Source organism: Pundamilia nyererei, unplaced genomic scaffold, assembly GCF_000239375.1.
Source record: "Pundamilia nyererei isolate P.nyererei 1_Seehausen unplaced genomic scaffold, PunNye1.0 scaffold00019, whole genome shotgun sequence".
In the NCBI taxonomy this organism is placed as follows: Eukaryota; Metazoa; Chordata; class Actinopteri; order Cichliformes; family Cichlidae; genus Pundamilia; species Pundamilia nyererei.
Window position 1 is genome coordinate 1,984,962 of NW_005187420.1, and position 17,671 is coordinate 2,002,632.

The following is a 17,671-nucleotide window of genomic DNA, read 5'->3' on the forward strand; positions in this document are numbered from 1 at the left end:
TTTTTTCTTTTTATTTAAAATAAACTTACATAGTAATGGAAACACTTGTATATTCCTCATTTCTCTGTCTGTATTATTGTAGAGTCCACCTTACAACATAAAGCACCTTGAGGCAACTGTTGTTGTGATTTGGCAAATAAGAGAAGGAGATATAAATAAGTGAGGAGATGGGACTGAACAGGGTGTGATAATGAGGGAAAAGTGAGGGGAGGAAGACAGAGCGATGGAGGGAGTGAGGTAGATGAGAATTGGTGGAGGGAGTAATAGAAGACAAGAAGAAAGGGAATTACTTCAGGGAGGGAGTCAGGGAACAAAATCTGGAACAAGAGGAGATACTTTGCAGGTCTTATGTGTGAGACTTGCAGTAGTTAAAAAAACACTACTTCAGATATCAATTTATAATGATTTTTAGAGATTTTAAAGTTGTTTTATGCTACCTGCTCCACGCTGTCTATTTATTATCATCGTCATCATCAGGAGCATCCCTTTGCATCATGGATGTGCAGCCGAGGCAGCGATCTGCAGTTAATGCACAAACACACTACGGGTTCATCCCCCGAGTTCGCTGATGTTTTTACGCTTGAATGATTCTCAGGTAATTGGTAAATGGCTAAATAGATTAAAAAAAAATACCGGCGGCCACCAGCGCTGCCCCTCCGCCTCCAAGTAGATACACGTATGGTATCCATTTAAAAATTCCACGTCAGCTTGTACTCAAGTTACTGCACTCACAAGATTCAGGAAACATGACCTCTGACCTTGAGGTCACCGGGATTCAAACCCGACTGTGATTTTTTTTTGTAGATGAACCAATGGTATCTCCCACACACACACACACACCACTTTTCGATTAACACCTGGACACTACAGCTTCTTGTAACATCCACTCCAGCTTTTCTTTCCACACACTATTTTGTTGGAGTGGAAAGATCTTGGATCATTTTGACCCTCTAAGTTGTGTTTGTGAAGAAATGACAACTGTCATGAATACAAACCTGCGATCACAGTGCATACCTTCTTGTATTGATGGGGCGTGCAGCATTTGTTTATAGTAGGAGTAGTATAGTCCACACTCTGTCCGAAAGGAGATCTCCCTCTCCACTTCCTGAAAATAAAAAGAAGGATTTTAGTTTCATGAAAGCAAACACTTCTGTTCTCTGTAATATGGAAAACAGATATCCTGGCAAGACATGACAGAAACATGGAGGATAAAGGCAAAGCAGCTAATACACTCATAATCCTCTCCAGTAATAATCAGACAGGTAACACAGTGTGTGAGTGCATGCTTGGAGGATGTCTTCCCAAGAGACTTCCTGCTCGTCATGCGTGATTACTGCTCCTCGGGGGGGTAAGAGGAGAGAGCAAACGGCGAACAACCAGCTGTGGAATATTAAGCCAATCATTAATCTATCATATTTAGTCTGCAAATTGTTTTTGCAACTGTGCTTGACAAAAAGAAACGCTTTGATTTTAGCTACTCATTTCTTCTAAAACTCACTGAAAGTCTGTCAAATTGTTTCTCCAGATTCACTGCAGCCAAATCCGGTCCGAGCAATCTCCAAATCCTCCGCTTGTTAAAAACCAAAGCATGTTTCCGAGTATTGCTGCAAAGCATTTTATCTGATATTTTTCCAGTAACAACTTCCAGTAATAACTAAAACCTCACAAAAAGACTATAAAATTAGAAATGTATATAACATCTGTCCATTAAAACCAATTCATCAATAGAAAGGATTTTCCAATAACAACGTTCAATTTCTAACATTCATACAAACTTGTACATAAAATGTTCTGTATTCTGAACATATTTCACGCATTTCAGAGGAGAAAGATCCTAATTTAAACAGCCTGGCTCATTCTGCGGTCCTTATATCTGACAAATCATCATAACCAGTCTGTGGAAACCTGAGAGCAGTTATTTGTTCTGTAGCCATCAGGGAGCAACAGGACAGGGGATCCCAATCAGATCGCCCACCGAGGCAGGTGTTCCCACCAGTTAATTAATGTCATTTACTTGGTTGAAACCATTAGCTGATTAACAGAGTGTAAATCAGCATGGGTCTGCCACCTGAGCAGAACAGCAGAAAACCACTGGTTCATGCAGATATGATCAGCTGCAAAAAATTAAATACGCATTTGGACGAGCCTCTGGAAGAAAAGACGAGACCGATTCTACGAGCACAGGGACGGCCCGGAGCGCAAGAACGATGAGGAGGGCAGCGAGCGTTTTTAACCTCGGGACTCTCTGCAGCCACAGGCGCTCGGTTATTGTGTTCTTGTTGCTCCGTCAGAAAAACAAGACTACATCTGGAAAAACTATCAAAGTTACTGACATCATACAAAAACATGGCAGATTACAATAAATATTTTGATCATGGTAAGAGCGTTTTGATTAACAACAGGAAAGCACGTTTCGCAACTAACCGTTAATATGGAGCGAGGTACAAGGTCAAAACATTTAGCTGCTCCACATGTGAACTGATCCCGATAAGTCACAGACGTATCAGCTACGAGCCTCAAAAGGAGGTCAAGTATATTACTGGCACCATCTATGAAGAAGCTGTTTCAACACTATCTGCAAATGAGTTCACCACATCATCTTTGCATGATTTAGAAGCAAATAAACACCCCAAACTTGAAAGAATGAGTTCACAGCTCAAGAAATGGGAACATCCAGGAAGCACTTGGAGTCACAGATTTGACCTTTTGCAGGAAGATGGATGGCATCTACATCCTGTGTTTAAATGAAAGCTAACAGACCGTCTGAGAAGTTGATGGAGTGGCAGCACGTCGAGAGAGCGAGCCTCCCAGGACTCATCCATACATTGAATGGATGCACGGCATTTCCACAAATACATGTGGATTAATAGACATGTATATAGAAGTTGTGTTGTTGCCACTGGAGGCAACAACACAAACATAATGTTAAAAGTTGACAAATAGACACCTTCATAAAAACTTCCTACACATGAAGAGAAAAATTAGCTATAGAGATCCAACATTTTCGTACCAGGGTCTGCATGTGACCTTCTGTGAAGTCAGACGTTTTAACATTGGCGTCTACAGAGACTGACTCGAGTTTGGAGACGGCCTCTACTGGCCATTCCAGGAACTGCACTGATTTGGCAGAGTGGCATCTTGGTTGAAGAGATATTTCTTGGTGTTTAAGATCATTTCTAACATTTCTGAATTATGCAGCACTTTTCCAACTGAGCAGGCGAAACTTTATCTCTAACTTCAGAAAAGAAAAAAGCAACAGACAGAAAAAAATACATCTATGCCACTTCAACTATAAAGGAGTTTGTTCATTTTGTAGATAATAACAGCATCAGATGCCTGTTGCTTGCTGGATCTTTGTACCGTGATCTCACTGTTATTGGGGCCACTCTGTAACGACCTAACAACACAGAAGGGGCGGGAGCTCTGACTGTGGTTGCAGATTGGACTACGGTGTGCTGTGATGGTTTTCATTAGCACCGTGCTGCAGACTGAACCCAGGAAGCAGACTGAACCTGCCCCCGAGGCGGTCACATCGAAGCAGAGCTCGTTTGTAATGTGTTTGGTTTATCAATCGCTCAAATTGAAACACTTTCTATAAACACGTAATAACTCCTACCGTGAGCTGCGAGAACCACAGCAGATTCTCATGTAAGCCGTTCACACACCAGGCCTGAGTCAGTGCCAGCAGCACAGCCGCTAACAGCCCTGCTGCCATGAAAATGCACTGTTGCCAAGGCCGCAGGGGTGAAACGCCTGAACCGGAATGGGAACGGGAACCGGATCGCCCAAGCAGAGAAACCCCTCCTTCACCCCCCTCCTGCGTTCCCGACAGAGCGTTATGGTTACATCTGCATTCAGACGGCGCATCTTGTGAAAGGCCATGTTTTGGCTTCACCCTCTTACGGAGCTCCATTGCCTGGGAACGCAGAGATTATCAATAAATTCTTGGATCCTTTGATGAGCTGAATCCAGGTAGATAAACAGGACGCTCCCGGGTTAAGGTACAGAACTGATCCAAATCCATTACGGAAAAAAATGTAAATGTGGTGTGTTTTTCTCTTCTTGAAGTCAATCCAAATAAATTCGCTTTTTAATCGCTTCAAGTTCCCTGCCAAAGGAAATATGCAAAAGCTTCCTCTGAGGGATGAGCAGCTACTTTCCTTCCCAATCCTCCTTTTGAGTTTTGCCCAAGGCAAAACAAGCCTTGGCTTTCCACCAAGAACTCTGATGAGATGGCTAATCCTCAATTTAAATTAAGGTCAAAGAGAATAGGCCTAGTTAACAAGTTCACACATTGCTCATTACGCTGGAAGCCAGTACACTTCTCAGAAGGCACCGATCCTCTTCTCTCTGTGTGTCTGTGTTACCATTTCCTCCTTATGGGTCTTTGAATAACTCCCATCTCTGTTATGTGATGCACGAAAAATACAAGCCAGGGTCCATCCAGCATTTCCTCTGCTCTATGTCTGCCAAAGCCTAAACACGAAGTGGCCTCTGCCTCCATCGAACGCAGCCGGCAACTTCAGAACAAAAAGCAAAGAGAAAGACTAAACCCTGCGAACAACAGGACAGGCTGTGGATAACTGCAGCAGCCAGAGGGAGGGAGGGAGAAGCGAGTTGACTACTGGTGACCCCTCGTCTATAAAAGCACACGTGCTTACAGGAAAAGAATAAGGAGAATAAGTGGGGGTGGGGAAACATGGGAACATCGTTCGGAAAATGCAGGGAACAGTTGTCGGAAGGTTTGTGGATCTGTGCGCACGTCTGAAATAAACAGAGGCGCTGCGGCCGGCACGGATGTGACCTCACACCTGATGAATTCAAGAGGCCAGATTAAGCCAGCTGTCTCGCTACATAAGAGGACAAGAGATAATAAGCACTGTAAGGGTATGAGCGTGAACGAGAGAGAAAAAATCCTCCAGACCCTTTCACCTCAGGCTAACTCTGATAATACATTCCCTCAACAGCATGCTGGGTGAGGAAACCACATATGAGATTATTAAAAGCAGTCCCCTTTCTGTGAAGCTTCTCCACAGGCCGCCGTGCTCCGATACCATCAGTCACGTAGGGTCAGGTCGGGTCAGGCAGCAGCACTGATCAGGCGGGACTCCCAAATCCACAAATTACTTTCCAGCATGTTTCGCAGTTCTTTCCAGCCTACTTGACCTGAAGACACTTCAGACAACGTGTGTATGCGTGTGTGTGCATGAAACAGTAAATGGGAGAATAAAAGTGAGAGAGATGGGGGGGGTCTCTGAAGGCAGGAAATTAAATATATCCATCCAGACGGCCCAGAGAGCAACAGGAAGCAGTTCAGGGTAAAACCAGGTGCACAAAACACACTTTTCTGTGCCTTGGAAACTTCTTTTGGATAATTCAGCATGTTCTTCTGTCCGCACAGCTAAATTTAAACATTTGAATTTGAAAGTCATTTCCCTCTGTTTGGGTCTCCACACAAACTGAGCTGGTAGTTTTTGTGGTTTTCTTTCATTTCACAACCACAATCAGGGTTCAACAAAACGAGTAGTAATGATTAAAAAGAACAAACGCTGGCTGATGGATCTTAGTTTTCATTTCTTTGCCATAATCTTTACATTTGGCAGATTTCTTTTAGCAGCAATACCTGCAGCACAGTGAGTGTTTAGTCCACTTCACTTAAATGAAAGCCTTAGTTCCTAATTATCTTTCTGATAGAAACAAAAATAAATCTACTAATCTTACTGGTATACATTAACATTAAAAGGCCAATCCTGCTGCATAACATGCAGTGCAATAGTGAGAAGACTCCATGACTCCATGAATATACGTGTGACAGTACACAGATATACAAAACACAATCAGCAAAGAGACATGTGATGCATAACGCCATAAGGTCATAGGCTACCATCACCACCTGCAGCCTGAGACAGGCGAGTCTGAGTCTGTCAAACTTTGTCACAACATCGACCTGATCAGCCTACCGACAGAGGAACAGACTATGGGAGGGACTGAGCGAGGACACTACTAAATTTCATTCCCTGAGACAGATTAAAAAATTGAAACAAATCAAAAATATATATCTGAACAAGTCACCCAACTAAAAAGCTCTGGAGATGAAAATTAAAGCCAAAGCAAAAGTTTTTAGAACAAACAAACAAACAAAAACTGCCGTTCCCCTGATGGCCACCTGAGGTTGGCTCCTACAGCGAGTCCATCCTCATGCACTCTCATTTTAAAATATCCAACTTTAGAGGATTGAAAGGTATATCTGCAGTATGGGACCAAAACAGTTTTGGACATAGTTGACAGCTTCCTATTTTATAACACCTCTGAATGGGGTGATTTTCAACTGGACAAGGTAGTTAGGGGCGTGGCCACATTGATTTATAGCACAGGAAGCTGTAACTGATCAGCGTCGACTAGGCCTCATTCACTAATTCTAGTGATTGAACCAGAACCCTTCACTGTGTTTCAGCTATTGGTATTTTTTAGCATGTTTGCTAATATATTTTTGATGAGATACTAGTATTTTATTTATCAGTTAATTCATCCTTTAACTAATTCGCCAGTATGTGTGTGTGCACATTCCATCAGTTTAAGAACGTAGCCTGCAACAGCCCTAAACACCATAAACTGATACATCCATCCATATTAGCTGTTCTCATGAGCTCAGTGAATTCCAGGGTGGTGATAGGCCACCTGTGCAACAAGTCCAGGTATGAAATTCCTCGCCACTAAATGCTCCGCAATCAACTGTTAGTGGCCACGAAGGCAATGTAAACTCACAGCGCAGGGTCAGGGGATGCTGAGGCACATAGTGCGCAGAGGTCACCAACTTTCTGCACAGTCAGTCGCTGCAGACCTCCGAACGCCATGTGGCTCAAGAGCAGTGCATAGAGAGCTTCATGGAATGAGTTTCCATGGCCAAACACCTGCATACATCAGCAAGCACAATGCAAAGCATCAGGGGCAGTGGTGCAGAGCTGGGAATGCAGCAAAGGATGGTCCAACATCACATGAACCCCTATGGAGTAAGAATGGGATGTCACTCAGCAGTCATCGCCGCTCGTCTGCCTGACATCCAACTCTTTCACGGCAGTAATAAACTAATCATGCTTCACTTCACCCCTAGCATTAGATGTATAGGAACTATTACTGTAGCTTAAAGTAAGCTACATCTGGGCACCAGTTTAGCTCGCAGGTGACCACATGCCGCAGGGCTAAATGCAGCAGCGCAGGTTCAACTCCAACCCAAGGGCCTTTGCTGTTGCTCTCTCCCCATTTTTTTTTTCCTATCTAATGTTCACTTTATTACATAATAAAGGCCAAAAATTAACTAATATATGGTGAAGCTTACCATCTCCTCTATCATCTATTGATACTTTGTAGGCATTACTTTCTCTGAGTGATTGCTGGATAACGTTTTAAGCTATATCTATCATTTTGTCAGCTGTCCGTTAAAAAATCTGCATCGCTCAGACTGAGTTAGTTGAAAATGGCATTCACACCTGTGTGTCCAGTGTGGACAGATCTGTTAATGCTGGCTGTGAACACTGCCCGAGGGCATTTTTATACAAAAAAAGAACACCAGAGATGAAAAGTGTTTATACCAGCGAGTCAAAAGCCAGCAGTCCTATTGAATGGAGATATTTAATATCATACATCATCATAAATACGAGGCCAACAGAATATCATTGATGGTCTCCTCCAAAAAAAGGCCTAAGTTGTTCAAAGTTTGTTGCAGAGACAGTGTGAAGAGCAGAGCTTGAAAGAAAATATCCAGGGTAGGTTTTCACCTCCACACAAGCGAGAGATGATTGTGAATGTTAGGCTGTTGGTTTCAGAAAGTTAGAGAAACTGTTGGACATCAGCAGCAGAGACTGCTTATGCATTTTCATGTTCCCAGACAGTCTCCCTAAAAAACACTGAACGTTTTAATGCTGAGCCACAGCCACGTTTTTAATGTAACCGAGCAGATTCGGCCTGCTCTGTGCGAACATAGACTCAGGCGCAGGCTTTGATTGCATTAACAGAAGGAAACAGTTCACATATGCATGCAGTGTGCGATGATGTCAGCCAGGAGCCCACTTATTTGTGGGAACATTTCAGGGAGATGTTCTCCAGGCCTGTAAAGTGACCTGCATTTATTATGAATGAACACATCTGTCTGCTCCCCTTCACACACACACAAACAGAAAAAAAGCCCGCGCTGGACCGCAAACTGTGTCCACACGGATTCCGATCAATTAACTCAAAGTGCCGCTTTGTGTCCCTGTGACAGAAGCTCACAAATTACCGTGAGCACGGCGGAGCTATACGCAGACAAGATGCATTTCACATTTGCATGAGAAACAGAATAAGCACCTGGCTGGCCATGCAGGCAACCAACAGAGGAAGTAAACTGATGACGCAGTCTCGTCTGTTCTACACAAAGAGATGAGTCGTCCTGTGATCGGGATAGAGCTTCAGAACCAGACGTGTCTCTGGTGTCAGGTTATGATTCAGTAGTCCCTGTGGGAAGCTCCCACTCTAAAGAGATTTACAGAAAACCAAACGGTGCTTTATCTTCAGCCTTCTCTTAATAACTTCCACATGCACATAACAGTCGGCTTTCATGCAAACCAACCTGCAACTTTAGTCAAAGGAAGGCAATAAATTCATGAACCAAACATTTATCTCCAATTTGTTTTCATGGGTAAGTATAAAGACATTTCTAACAATGTTTCAAAAGTCCACATTACTCTTTGCATTTTTGTCTTTAATGCTTAGTTATGAATAAAATGCATTTGGACATTTTTGTAGTTTACAAGTAGCATCATGACAGAGTTGAATGTGGGAACCTTTATTATTGACAGTTTTACACTGAGGGGACTCTGAACACTGAAGTCTGTCAGACACAGACAGCTGGAGGCACCGTGGACAATTACTGGTTTCCATTATGCTTCTTTGAAGTCCACCTGAGAGGCACATGTGTACTTGATACAGTGCTTAACAAATTTATTAGACCACCACCCAATGTAAGGTCTGTGCCACAGCTGCCCTAAATTACCAGTACCGGTAACTGGGTCATTCCATCTCAAAACAACACGGGCCTTAAACCTCTAACTGTTATGGTCCAAAGACTGGACATTTATAATGACTGCTGCAAAATGTTGGCTTCATGTATCAAATAATTTGCAAGATTTTTTTTTTAAAGGTTTTTGACCCACTTTAAGGTCTTCAACATCTGGCAATGTATCAACATCTCAAAAACTCAAAAAATAAAGCCCCCCCTCCTCGAGCTTGGTTCTGTCTGAGGTTTCTTCCTGTTAAAAGGGAGTTTTTCCTTCCCACTTTCACCAAGTAATGCTCTGTTTGAATGTTGTCCCGTATTGAGCCTCTGTATTAACGTCTTTAACCTTGAGTATAAAGGACCTTGAAGGGACTGCTGTTGTCACGTCACTGTCCCAAATCTGATAGTGAAATTTAGATCACCTGGACTACAGCGAGCTCGCCCTGTGATCGCTGAATCAATTCATTCTTGAGTCCAGATGCCAGATTTGCAGAGATTTCATCAGCGTGTTCAACATATTTTACCTTCATTTGTTTTTCTCCTCTGCTATGTCAAAAATGTATAATTACACACATAATGGCCTCGTTAATGTCACCAATTACTGCAATAATAGAATTTCCTACAAGTATCCTGTAGCTAACCACAAGCAGATGCTAACGTTACACCACATTCTACAATGTAGAATCCTCTTTTTTCCTATTTGCTATTTTCCAGTAATGAACACTCAAAGGTTACTTAGAAACAATGAGCTTGTTAGAAGAAACAATGTCTCAGATTGTGGTTTTGACTTACATAGCTGCGCATCTGGTAGTTCAACTTTCCATCCCTCCCTGTGATAAACAACTTCAGAGCAATTTTCACGCAAAATATTAACCTGCAGTGTTTTCACTTCATATGTAAAAGTAGATTACAAAACACCAAAACACCAAAACACACCACTCCAAAAAAATATAATGTTCTTGCGTCAGTTGCTGCAGGAAAACAAATGATTCATACTGCATCACTTAATGATGCAAAGACAATTTATGGCAGCAGCATTGATTCACACTTTGCCCCAGTTTTAGTACTAATGCAGACATCTTTTCTGCCATGTCACCCAGTTTGAAATCTGCTATGTAGATCTCAGCCAGAACCAGAGTGCTGCTGACGCTCTAAAGGGGGGCAATTATAAATGACATCACATTTGGCAGAGCACAATGTTCTGTTGCTGTACAACAATGAACAAACCCTGAAAGGCCTGAAACAACCGCGATGATTCAGGATCTCACGTGGTTCACATAACAGCCCTGAAAATTCATCCCATGAAGCGCGTGGAAAAGCAATCATCACATTTTAGGATGAAGTGTTTATGACGTGTTTGAAGACCATTTTAGGAAGAAAACTGGACGAGGGGATGTCCCTGGCACTGATGTCGAAGCTACGTTAGATAAGCGCAAAGCGCGTGTGGAAATTTTTAGCTTAACGGTCACACCGTGTGACACTTTTCCATCAGTTAATATCCACATCTGTGATGTGGTTAATGAATCGTGCACATGGATGTCAAATCCTCAGATAACTTTGTTAGACAAGTGCCAAATACATCAATCCAGGCAGTTTTACTGCTTTTTAACAAGAGCTTTATACAATTTAAACAGCGCCACATATTTCCAACTTTTCCAACTCACTGGCAGTACTTTAAGATAAGCTGTCACTAAGACATACAGCCACCGAGAGGCTAATTCTTATTGAGACATCTACAATTCCCTATCTCTAAAAAAGTTCGGACATTGTAGAAAACTTAGATGAAAACATAAAGAGGTGATCTGCAAAGCCTTTAAATTCCCACGCTCAACTTGAATCGGATTCCAGCAGCACATTTCAAAGAAGCAGTGTTTACCACAGGGTTGCATCACCTCTTATTTTTAAAACTCTCGGTAAGTGTCTGGGAACTCAAACCAGAGGCTGAAAGTGAACTTCTTTCCTGCAGTTGCTAATAAACAGTATAAAAGATGGATGTAGTTTCCAGATTTGCCAAGCAGCAAGGTCTAAACCCGTATTTTCTTTTCAATGACCAGCAGGGGGCGACGATTGTAGCTGCAAAAAACAAATCTATGAGACAGGGTCCCTCAGTCCCCTCCTGCTGGGACCTCAGTAAACATTTCCCTGATTACTTTCTGCATAATGCATAAAACAGGAAGTCTATTCTGTAAATCACAGTCATTCTTTAGAAAGGATTTGCTCTTTCATTAATGGCTTGTTTCTTCTTTCCACTTCCACAGTGTCGGGTCTGTAACCGTAAACAGTCTTTACCTTTATGTTGGAAAACCACAGGTCGTTCTCATGTAGCGTCGCCACGTAGATGCAGCAAAGCAGGCCAAGACCAACAGAGACAGACCAACCAACTGAAGTCCAGATTATAGCTCCCCATGACCAATCACCTGCAAGAACATGCATGTTAGTTTTCCCTGTAGGGTCAAATTTAACGTGAAACAGTAACACTTTTCTTTTTTTACTGATGGCTGGATTTCATTTAGCTGCTTCGGCTTCAGGGTCATGTTGCTGTGCATGTTGGCAGATTCAGCTGCGTGCAACCTTCTCAGAGAGTGTACACCTGCTCCAGACACTTCACCGGGAAAGGCAAGAGGTTCAGTATTCTAAAATATGTCGAAAACAGCACACATTTTCAGACAGTCTCTTCTAAAAGGCGCTTGTGGCGTTCTAGTCGGACACCCGCGTGTAAAATGACAAAAATGAGTCGAGTATGAAAAAAAGAAGAAGCTTCAGCCCCTTTGCCACCTCTGCACAGCTGGCCACCCACTGTGTGAAGTGGGTGTGAATGCTAGATTGTTGGTTTCAGAGTTATAGAAGCAGCTCTCTCTAATGTGACTCCAGAAAGGTGTGCAGGGAGTTGTTTCCTGTTTGACCCTCCAACATGCACTTCATAACTGCAGCTTACTGGGAAACTTGACTAGAACAGAGCTACTTTCAGTCTTTTAAAGGTTTTAATAACACCCACTGTGACGAGTGAAAATATGTGCTGTGTGTTCCTCGTGCAGTTTCTGCAGAAACTGACTTTTTGCACAACATTGTAAATGTTTTGAATTGTCATAAAAGTGCACGTCGTGATGCACGTAAGTGCGACACCCACTAGTTTTCATTCAGTGGACACTTGTGAAATGAAGGTTACAAATATAATATGACACCAGAGTCAATCATTTAAATGTTGAAATGAAGAAAAAAGCTTATCAAGCTTCAGTCTCCTTTACGGATGAGACACAAGAAAACATGACTGTGTATGAATAAATACAACAAAGGTGCACGATTGTAGGCTTGAACCCGCAGAGTGATTTATGAAGGCGTCAATAAAAATCACACTGAGCAGACCTGCAGTGGGTCAAAGTCGAGGCCAGATATTGACCACCATCTCCCAGGAGATGGCTCTGACCCAAAAAAAAAACCCTGCAGCAAAGTGCTTGGTTTCCAGCCAGTCTCCGCCCCCTTCTAATCGCCCATCGCCACCTAATCTGCACAGGTACTGGTACTCAATCAAGAACTTGCATTTGAGAACCAGCCCACATGAGAAGCTAACATTTTGGGTGGCTTCAAAGTGTCCTTGAGCAAGACACTGAACGTCAAATTGCCTCCACTGATGTGTGAGTGTGTGTGAGAGGGGTAACAAATAAATCACAATAAAACCCTGTGTGAATGTGCACTGCAGGCTAAGTGTGAGCAGAAAATGTGATCTAACTATCAGCCCAGGCATTCATGTGTTGTTTACGTGCAAATTTGATGGCCGCAGCTGCAAATAATGATTTCAGCGTTTTTCATTTGACACAAAAGCATCGCACACATAACAATGTCTCTTCTTTGAATGCACAAATGCACAAAAGGTGTAAGATATCAGGCTTTAACCAGCAGAGCAATTTATGAAAAAATCAGTAAAGCCACACTGAGAACACCTGTAGCAGGTTAAAGTCAGGGTCAGATCCTGAACACTATCCCTGGAGCTCGAGCTGGCTTTGGCTCAAAAAGCCCGCAGCAGGTGCTTGGTTTTTAGCCAGTCACAACCCGATGTGACTTTCTACCCAGTGCAACACCAGTGCCCAATCTGGAAATACTTCTACTCATTTCCACCACAAAAAAAAGTTTTAAAATGCCTGGATTGCACTGACGCAGTGCCAGCACTGCTGCAAAGCCAGTTCTGCTTTGGTGCCTTGAGAATCAGCTTTAAAGTCAACAGATTTGAGAACCAAACACTACAGGTGGAAATTGGGGATGCTTCATGTGGGAACAAAATAACAGCAGACTGCAAATCAAACCCACTGACAAGTCCTCAACTACTTTGGCAGAGGTAAAAAGCCTGGTACTGCTGCCAAAAAGCTGGCACCAGAACAGCACCAAGAACTTCACCAGTGATCGGCTCAAACCTGCTGAAATGTGTGGTAGAACTGGCACTTGCAGCTTGTTGGTGGGAAACATCTATGTGTGGCTCAAGCCTGAGATGGGAGTGCGGGGTGTCTCACTCACCATGCAGGATCTTCTCCGGATGGTGTTCAGAGCAACAGTTGTGCTGCTGGGACTGAAGCTCTGCAGCAGGAGAGGGCTCCTTCCCCTTGCTGCCCTTCCTCTGACGCAGGGTTGTCATGTTGAAATGCTGCCAGCAGAGCGCACACACAGGGGGAGGGGGTCTGATTATCCACACTGATACACATGTACACACAGGCAAAGAGCAAACATGTGTCCCAACATTACTGCGCTCAGAGCCAAAGCAAACAGGTCTTTCATTCAGTTCACGATGGATGGATGGATGGATGGATGGGTGGGTGGGTGGATGGATGGGGGGTGGACAGGCCTGCTTACAGCATTTCCTGGTCACGCTGACGCCAGAATAACGTGCAAATAAATAAATAAATAAATAAATGAGATCAGCCTATCGACAACAGATTATCAGAGAGCTCTATTCATTCTACCGTTTTTAAACCGGACCAAATGTCGCGCCAAACATAACCGCAGATGCGCTCCAGCAGAGGATCATGAGGGATGTGGGGCGAACAGGGAGCCACATAAGACGGTAAAGTAGATGAGGCGGGTTTGAACCGCCACTGGGAAGCACAGACACGCAACCACAGCCTCGTTATGGTGAATGTGCGTTTCACAACACAGAGGCGCGCTCCCGCGGTGGACGAAGGACTTTGTTTCTGCCTTGACATCAACAAAAGACGAAAACGAGTCGAGCCAACGGAACATTTAGCGAAGCCTCACCCTCCTCCACAGCAGCGGCTGGCAGGATGCTCCGACAGCTCTCTCTCCCCCTCTGTCTTTCTCTACGCCTCTCTACCTCCCTCGCTCTTTCATTTTTCTCTCATTCTTTTTTTCACCTGCTGTTAAAATTCAGCGGTCAGCCTCGTACCGCACGGGGTTTAACGGAGGGGACAGCACCGGAACACCAGAGGACCCGCCTTCAAAATAAAAGCGTGAGGTGAGGGGGGAGGTAGGTGTTTCGGAGATTAACTAAATAATTACAAAACTAAAAAAAATCTAAAATTAAAAAAAAAAATGGAATAGGGGCCGCGTAAGTTAGTGAATATTTTTACTAAAGAAAAACAAAAATCACTACAATTATTTGGAGACAGTTTTTACAAACTAAGTGTAAAAGATTTGCAGACAGTCCATACACTCAAAAATGCCATGATGCTCATTTTAATTTCATTTCATTTCATTTAATTACAAGTTTTCGGTGTAATTTGGCTACATAAGTAAAAAGAAAAATGTCAACTTTAATGCAATTTTGTTAAATAAAATCCCAGTTAATCCCAAGCACAATTTCCTTAAAAAATTAGCATAAATAATTATTTGATTTTATCAGTTTCATTTTACCCTGAATTGTTGCTTCGTGTTCAATAAGAAGGAAAATCACTCATCTTAATGACACCGAGTCTGTAGTTTGTTTGGCTGCCTTAATAATATAATTTCAAAGTTATTGCTGATGTTCTACTGTTTCTTAAGAGATAATGATCCTAGGAGCTCAAATAAAGAACGTATTTGAATGAATGAACGCATGAATTCCTTGACTGAATGTTACTGCTGTTTTTTCTGTATTTTGTTCTGTGTTTCTCAAAATGTTCCAGTCTTTTCTTCTCACAAATTCGTGAGATATTTTTGCATTAAATTGGACAGATGACCTCTGGGTCAGTAAATGCTCTCTGCACTATTTGTTACTTGAGTGGTTGTTCAGCTAAAAACAACCTGAACAAAGAAAAATGTATCTGAATTATTTTACAATAAGTGTTTGTGTTTTACTGTATTATGCTATTTTACTGTGTTAATGTGAGGAGGTGTGGTGAGCTTTATGTGCATGAGCAACACAAATCCAGTATTACTAAGGTTTGGATAAAAAGAAACACCTTTCTCTGCCTTTAGGGTGTCATGCAAAAACAAGGTTATAGTCTTTAGCCTGAGTGGCTTCTGCAGGTTGATCTGTAACATCTCCACATAGCAGTAGCCCAATAGTCCAGAGGTTTCCACAGTATTTTGGACTTTGTTGGTTGGATGCTTCTTTTCTCCATCAGCAGAAGCTGGAGAACCTGATGATCTTGGTGTTTTAGTTGGAACCTATATCTACCAAACATTTAGGGTTATGCAAATGATTCTCATCCATGACAGGTGTTGACTGGTTGGCAGACTCTTCTTCATCCTGCTGGAGACTATGACGTTTTCCTGTCATATTGAAGGTTTTCCTTTGCCTTTCTCATGCACTCATGCACAGTTGATACCGCTCTAATTATAGTGATGCTCCCAAATGCGTGCCACATTACCCAACCCGGTGGTTCTGTGGAATTATAATGAAGGCTGCTGCATCTGTTGGTTCTCAGGAGGTATTTGATTTCCTTCCTACCTCTCATATTTGAGAAGCATATTTGCCACCTGGGGATGCCTCCCTAAGGAGGGAGTCACAGGTTCCCCGGAGGGAGAAAAGTGTGAATGTGTGATGGCATTCAGGGCACTCTTCAGACTGAGGATGATAGGATTGAGAGTACCATCATATTTCTCGCACGAAGTCAGATGTGACACTGAACAGGCTGGAGTTTCTTTCAGGAAAATGAGAAAAGTTCTGAGAGGAAGACACTTAAAGATCCCTGTTCAAATCGCGCTGAGGCATGTACACTAACCAGTGCTCTGTGTAAGACATTAGAGGAGTCTGAGATATGGGTGTACAGAGAGATACTTTAGATACCTTGTAGAATCAAAGTTTTGTGTCATATGAGCAAAAAGACAATAATTCTCACTACAATCAAGAGAAGGAGGCTAGAATATTTTGCTTATATGATGCAAAACAACAAATACCGCCTACTGCACGTTATACCCAAAGGACAACTGATGACAGAAAAATGTCCTGACTCAAGAACTTTCACCAGCGGTTTAGACTAAACACGCTGATATTGTTCAGAAACACTACACATAATAAAGTTCACGGTGATCACAGCGTCGCTGGTTTGCTAACACTTTTTCTAGTTTGACAGAGATTAATGAGAAATCTGTCAGACTCAAGAGGAATGGATTTGAGATTAACATTTAAGGGCAGAAGGTTGAATCTGATGCTGTTTGCGGGTTTTTTTAAAGAACGATCATAGTGACTTAAGTCATACACAACTGTGTGACTGAGACGCTTTCTAAACTGAAACCTTCTGCTTTAAAGGGTCGGTTCAGATGATGCCGTGTCTATCTGCTGCTATCAGGCACATACGTTTTCTTTCAAATGTGTCCGTCATTGACATTTCTGCCCTCACCTCTGTCCACTGGAAGTGAGTGGAATTAGCTAAAGGACTTAAAACTAACTTTTCAAGAGTTCAGCAGCCCGTGTGTTTCCATGACTATGTCCTTCTTTTCAGTTTTCTATGGTTCAAGTGGTCAAAGTGGTCAAACCAGAAGGTTATTGATGTGGTAGCTCATCCAGCTCATGATCCGTCACAGTTCACAGGTTATTAATAAGCTAATATGTTACTATGGTCATGTGTGAAGTACAGAAAGAAACATATACAGTAAGTATTGGTGTTGCTTGCAACAAGCTTGCAAACAGTCATACCTCGGGCAAATGTATCCAATTTCACTCAAATCTGACTAAAAAGTACCAGTAAAACAACAAATATGACCTTGACATTGAGCAAAATTGAGTGAGGACCCATCACTGTGTGCAGGTTTCATTAAAGTTGGCGGGTTGTAGCTGGAGCCTCACTATTACATAATAAGGCCAACATGGAAATGCCATGAAGTTCAGTTACCTCCACGTATCTTCACTTGAAACTCACTACAGAAAGGAAACACTTCTAATATGAGTGAGTTAAATTGAACTGTTTGCCCCGCTGTGCAGAACAGGCTGTCTAAAAAGTGTGTGCTTCAGTTTCGGTGAGTGAAACTTGAGGATTTTATCTGTTTGTTAGGCCACATTAATTAGTAGGTGCATGTGTCTGTGCATAAGTACAGGTTATGAGTACAGCTCAGTAAAAAAGCTCGAGCGCTCCATTCTGTCATCCAAATATGGCCACTTTTAGCTCCATAAAAACAGCCTCCACATTGAGACTTTAAAATGCAAAGTTCAAAACTGATGGGTGACATCACTGGTGCCAAGGTCCGGACTTTAACTGTTTACATTGTGATGTGTGA

General features: G+C 42.5%; 1 protein-coding gene across 2 annotated transcripts in view; it reads right to left on the minus strand.

The window, feature by feature from the left end:
* dpy19l3 (dpy-19 like C-mannosyltransferase 3) overlaps nt 1-14,479 on the minus strand; it is a 66,796-nt gene extending 52,317 nt beyond the window's left edge. Inside the window, exons 1-4 of one of the 2 annotated variants that reach the window (XM_013909138.1) lie at nt 14,273-14,479; nt 13,538-13,664; nt 11,321-11,448; nt 1,015-1,105 (exon numbers count right to left, since the gene is read on the minus strand). In XM_013909138.1, coding sequence (XP_013764592.1) covers nt 1,015-1,105; nt 11,321-11,448; nt 13,538-13,655 — 337 coding nt within the window. In that variant the 5' untranslated portion in view covers nt 13,656-13,664; nt 14,273-14,479. Of the gene's footprint in view, nt 1-1,014; nt 1,106-3,616; nt 4,597-11,320; nt 11,449-13,537; nt 13,665-14,272 lie in introns of those variants that run through there. The other variant, XM_013909137.1, reaches the window with a different exon arrangement.
* Nucleotides 14,480-17,671: the final 3,192 nt, after the last annotated feature.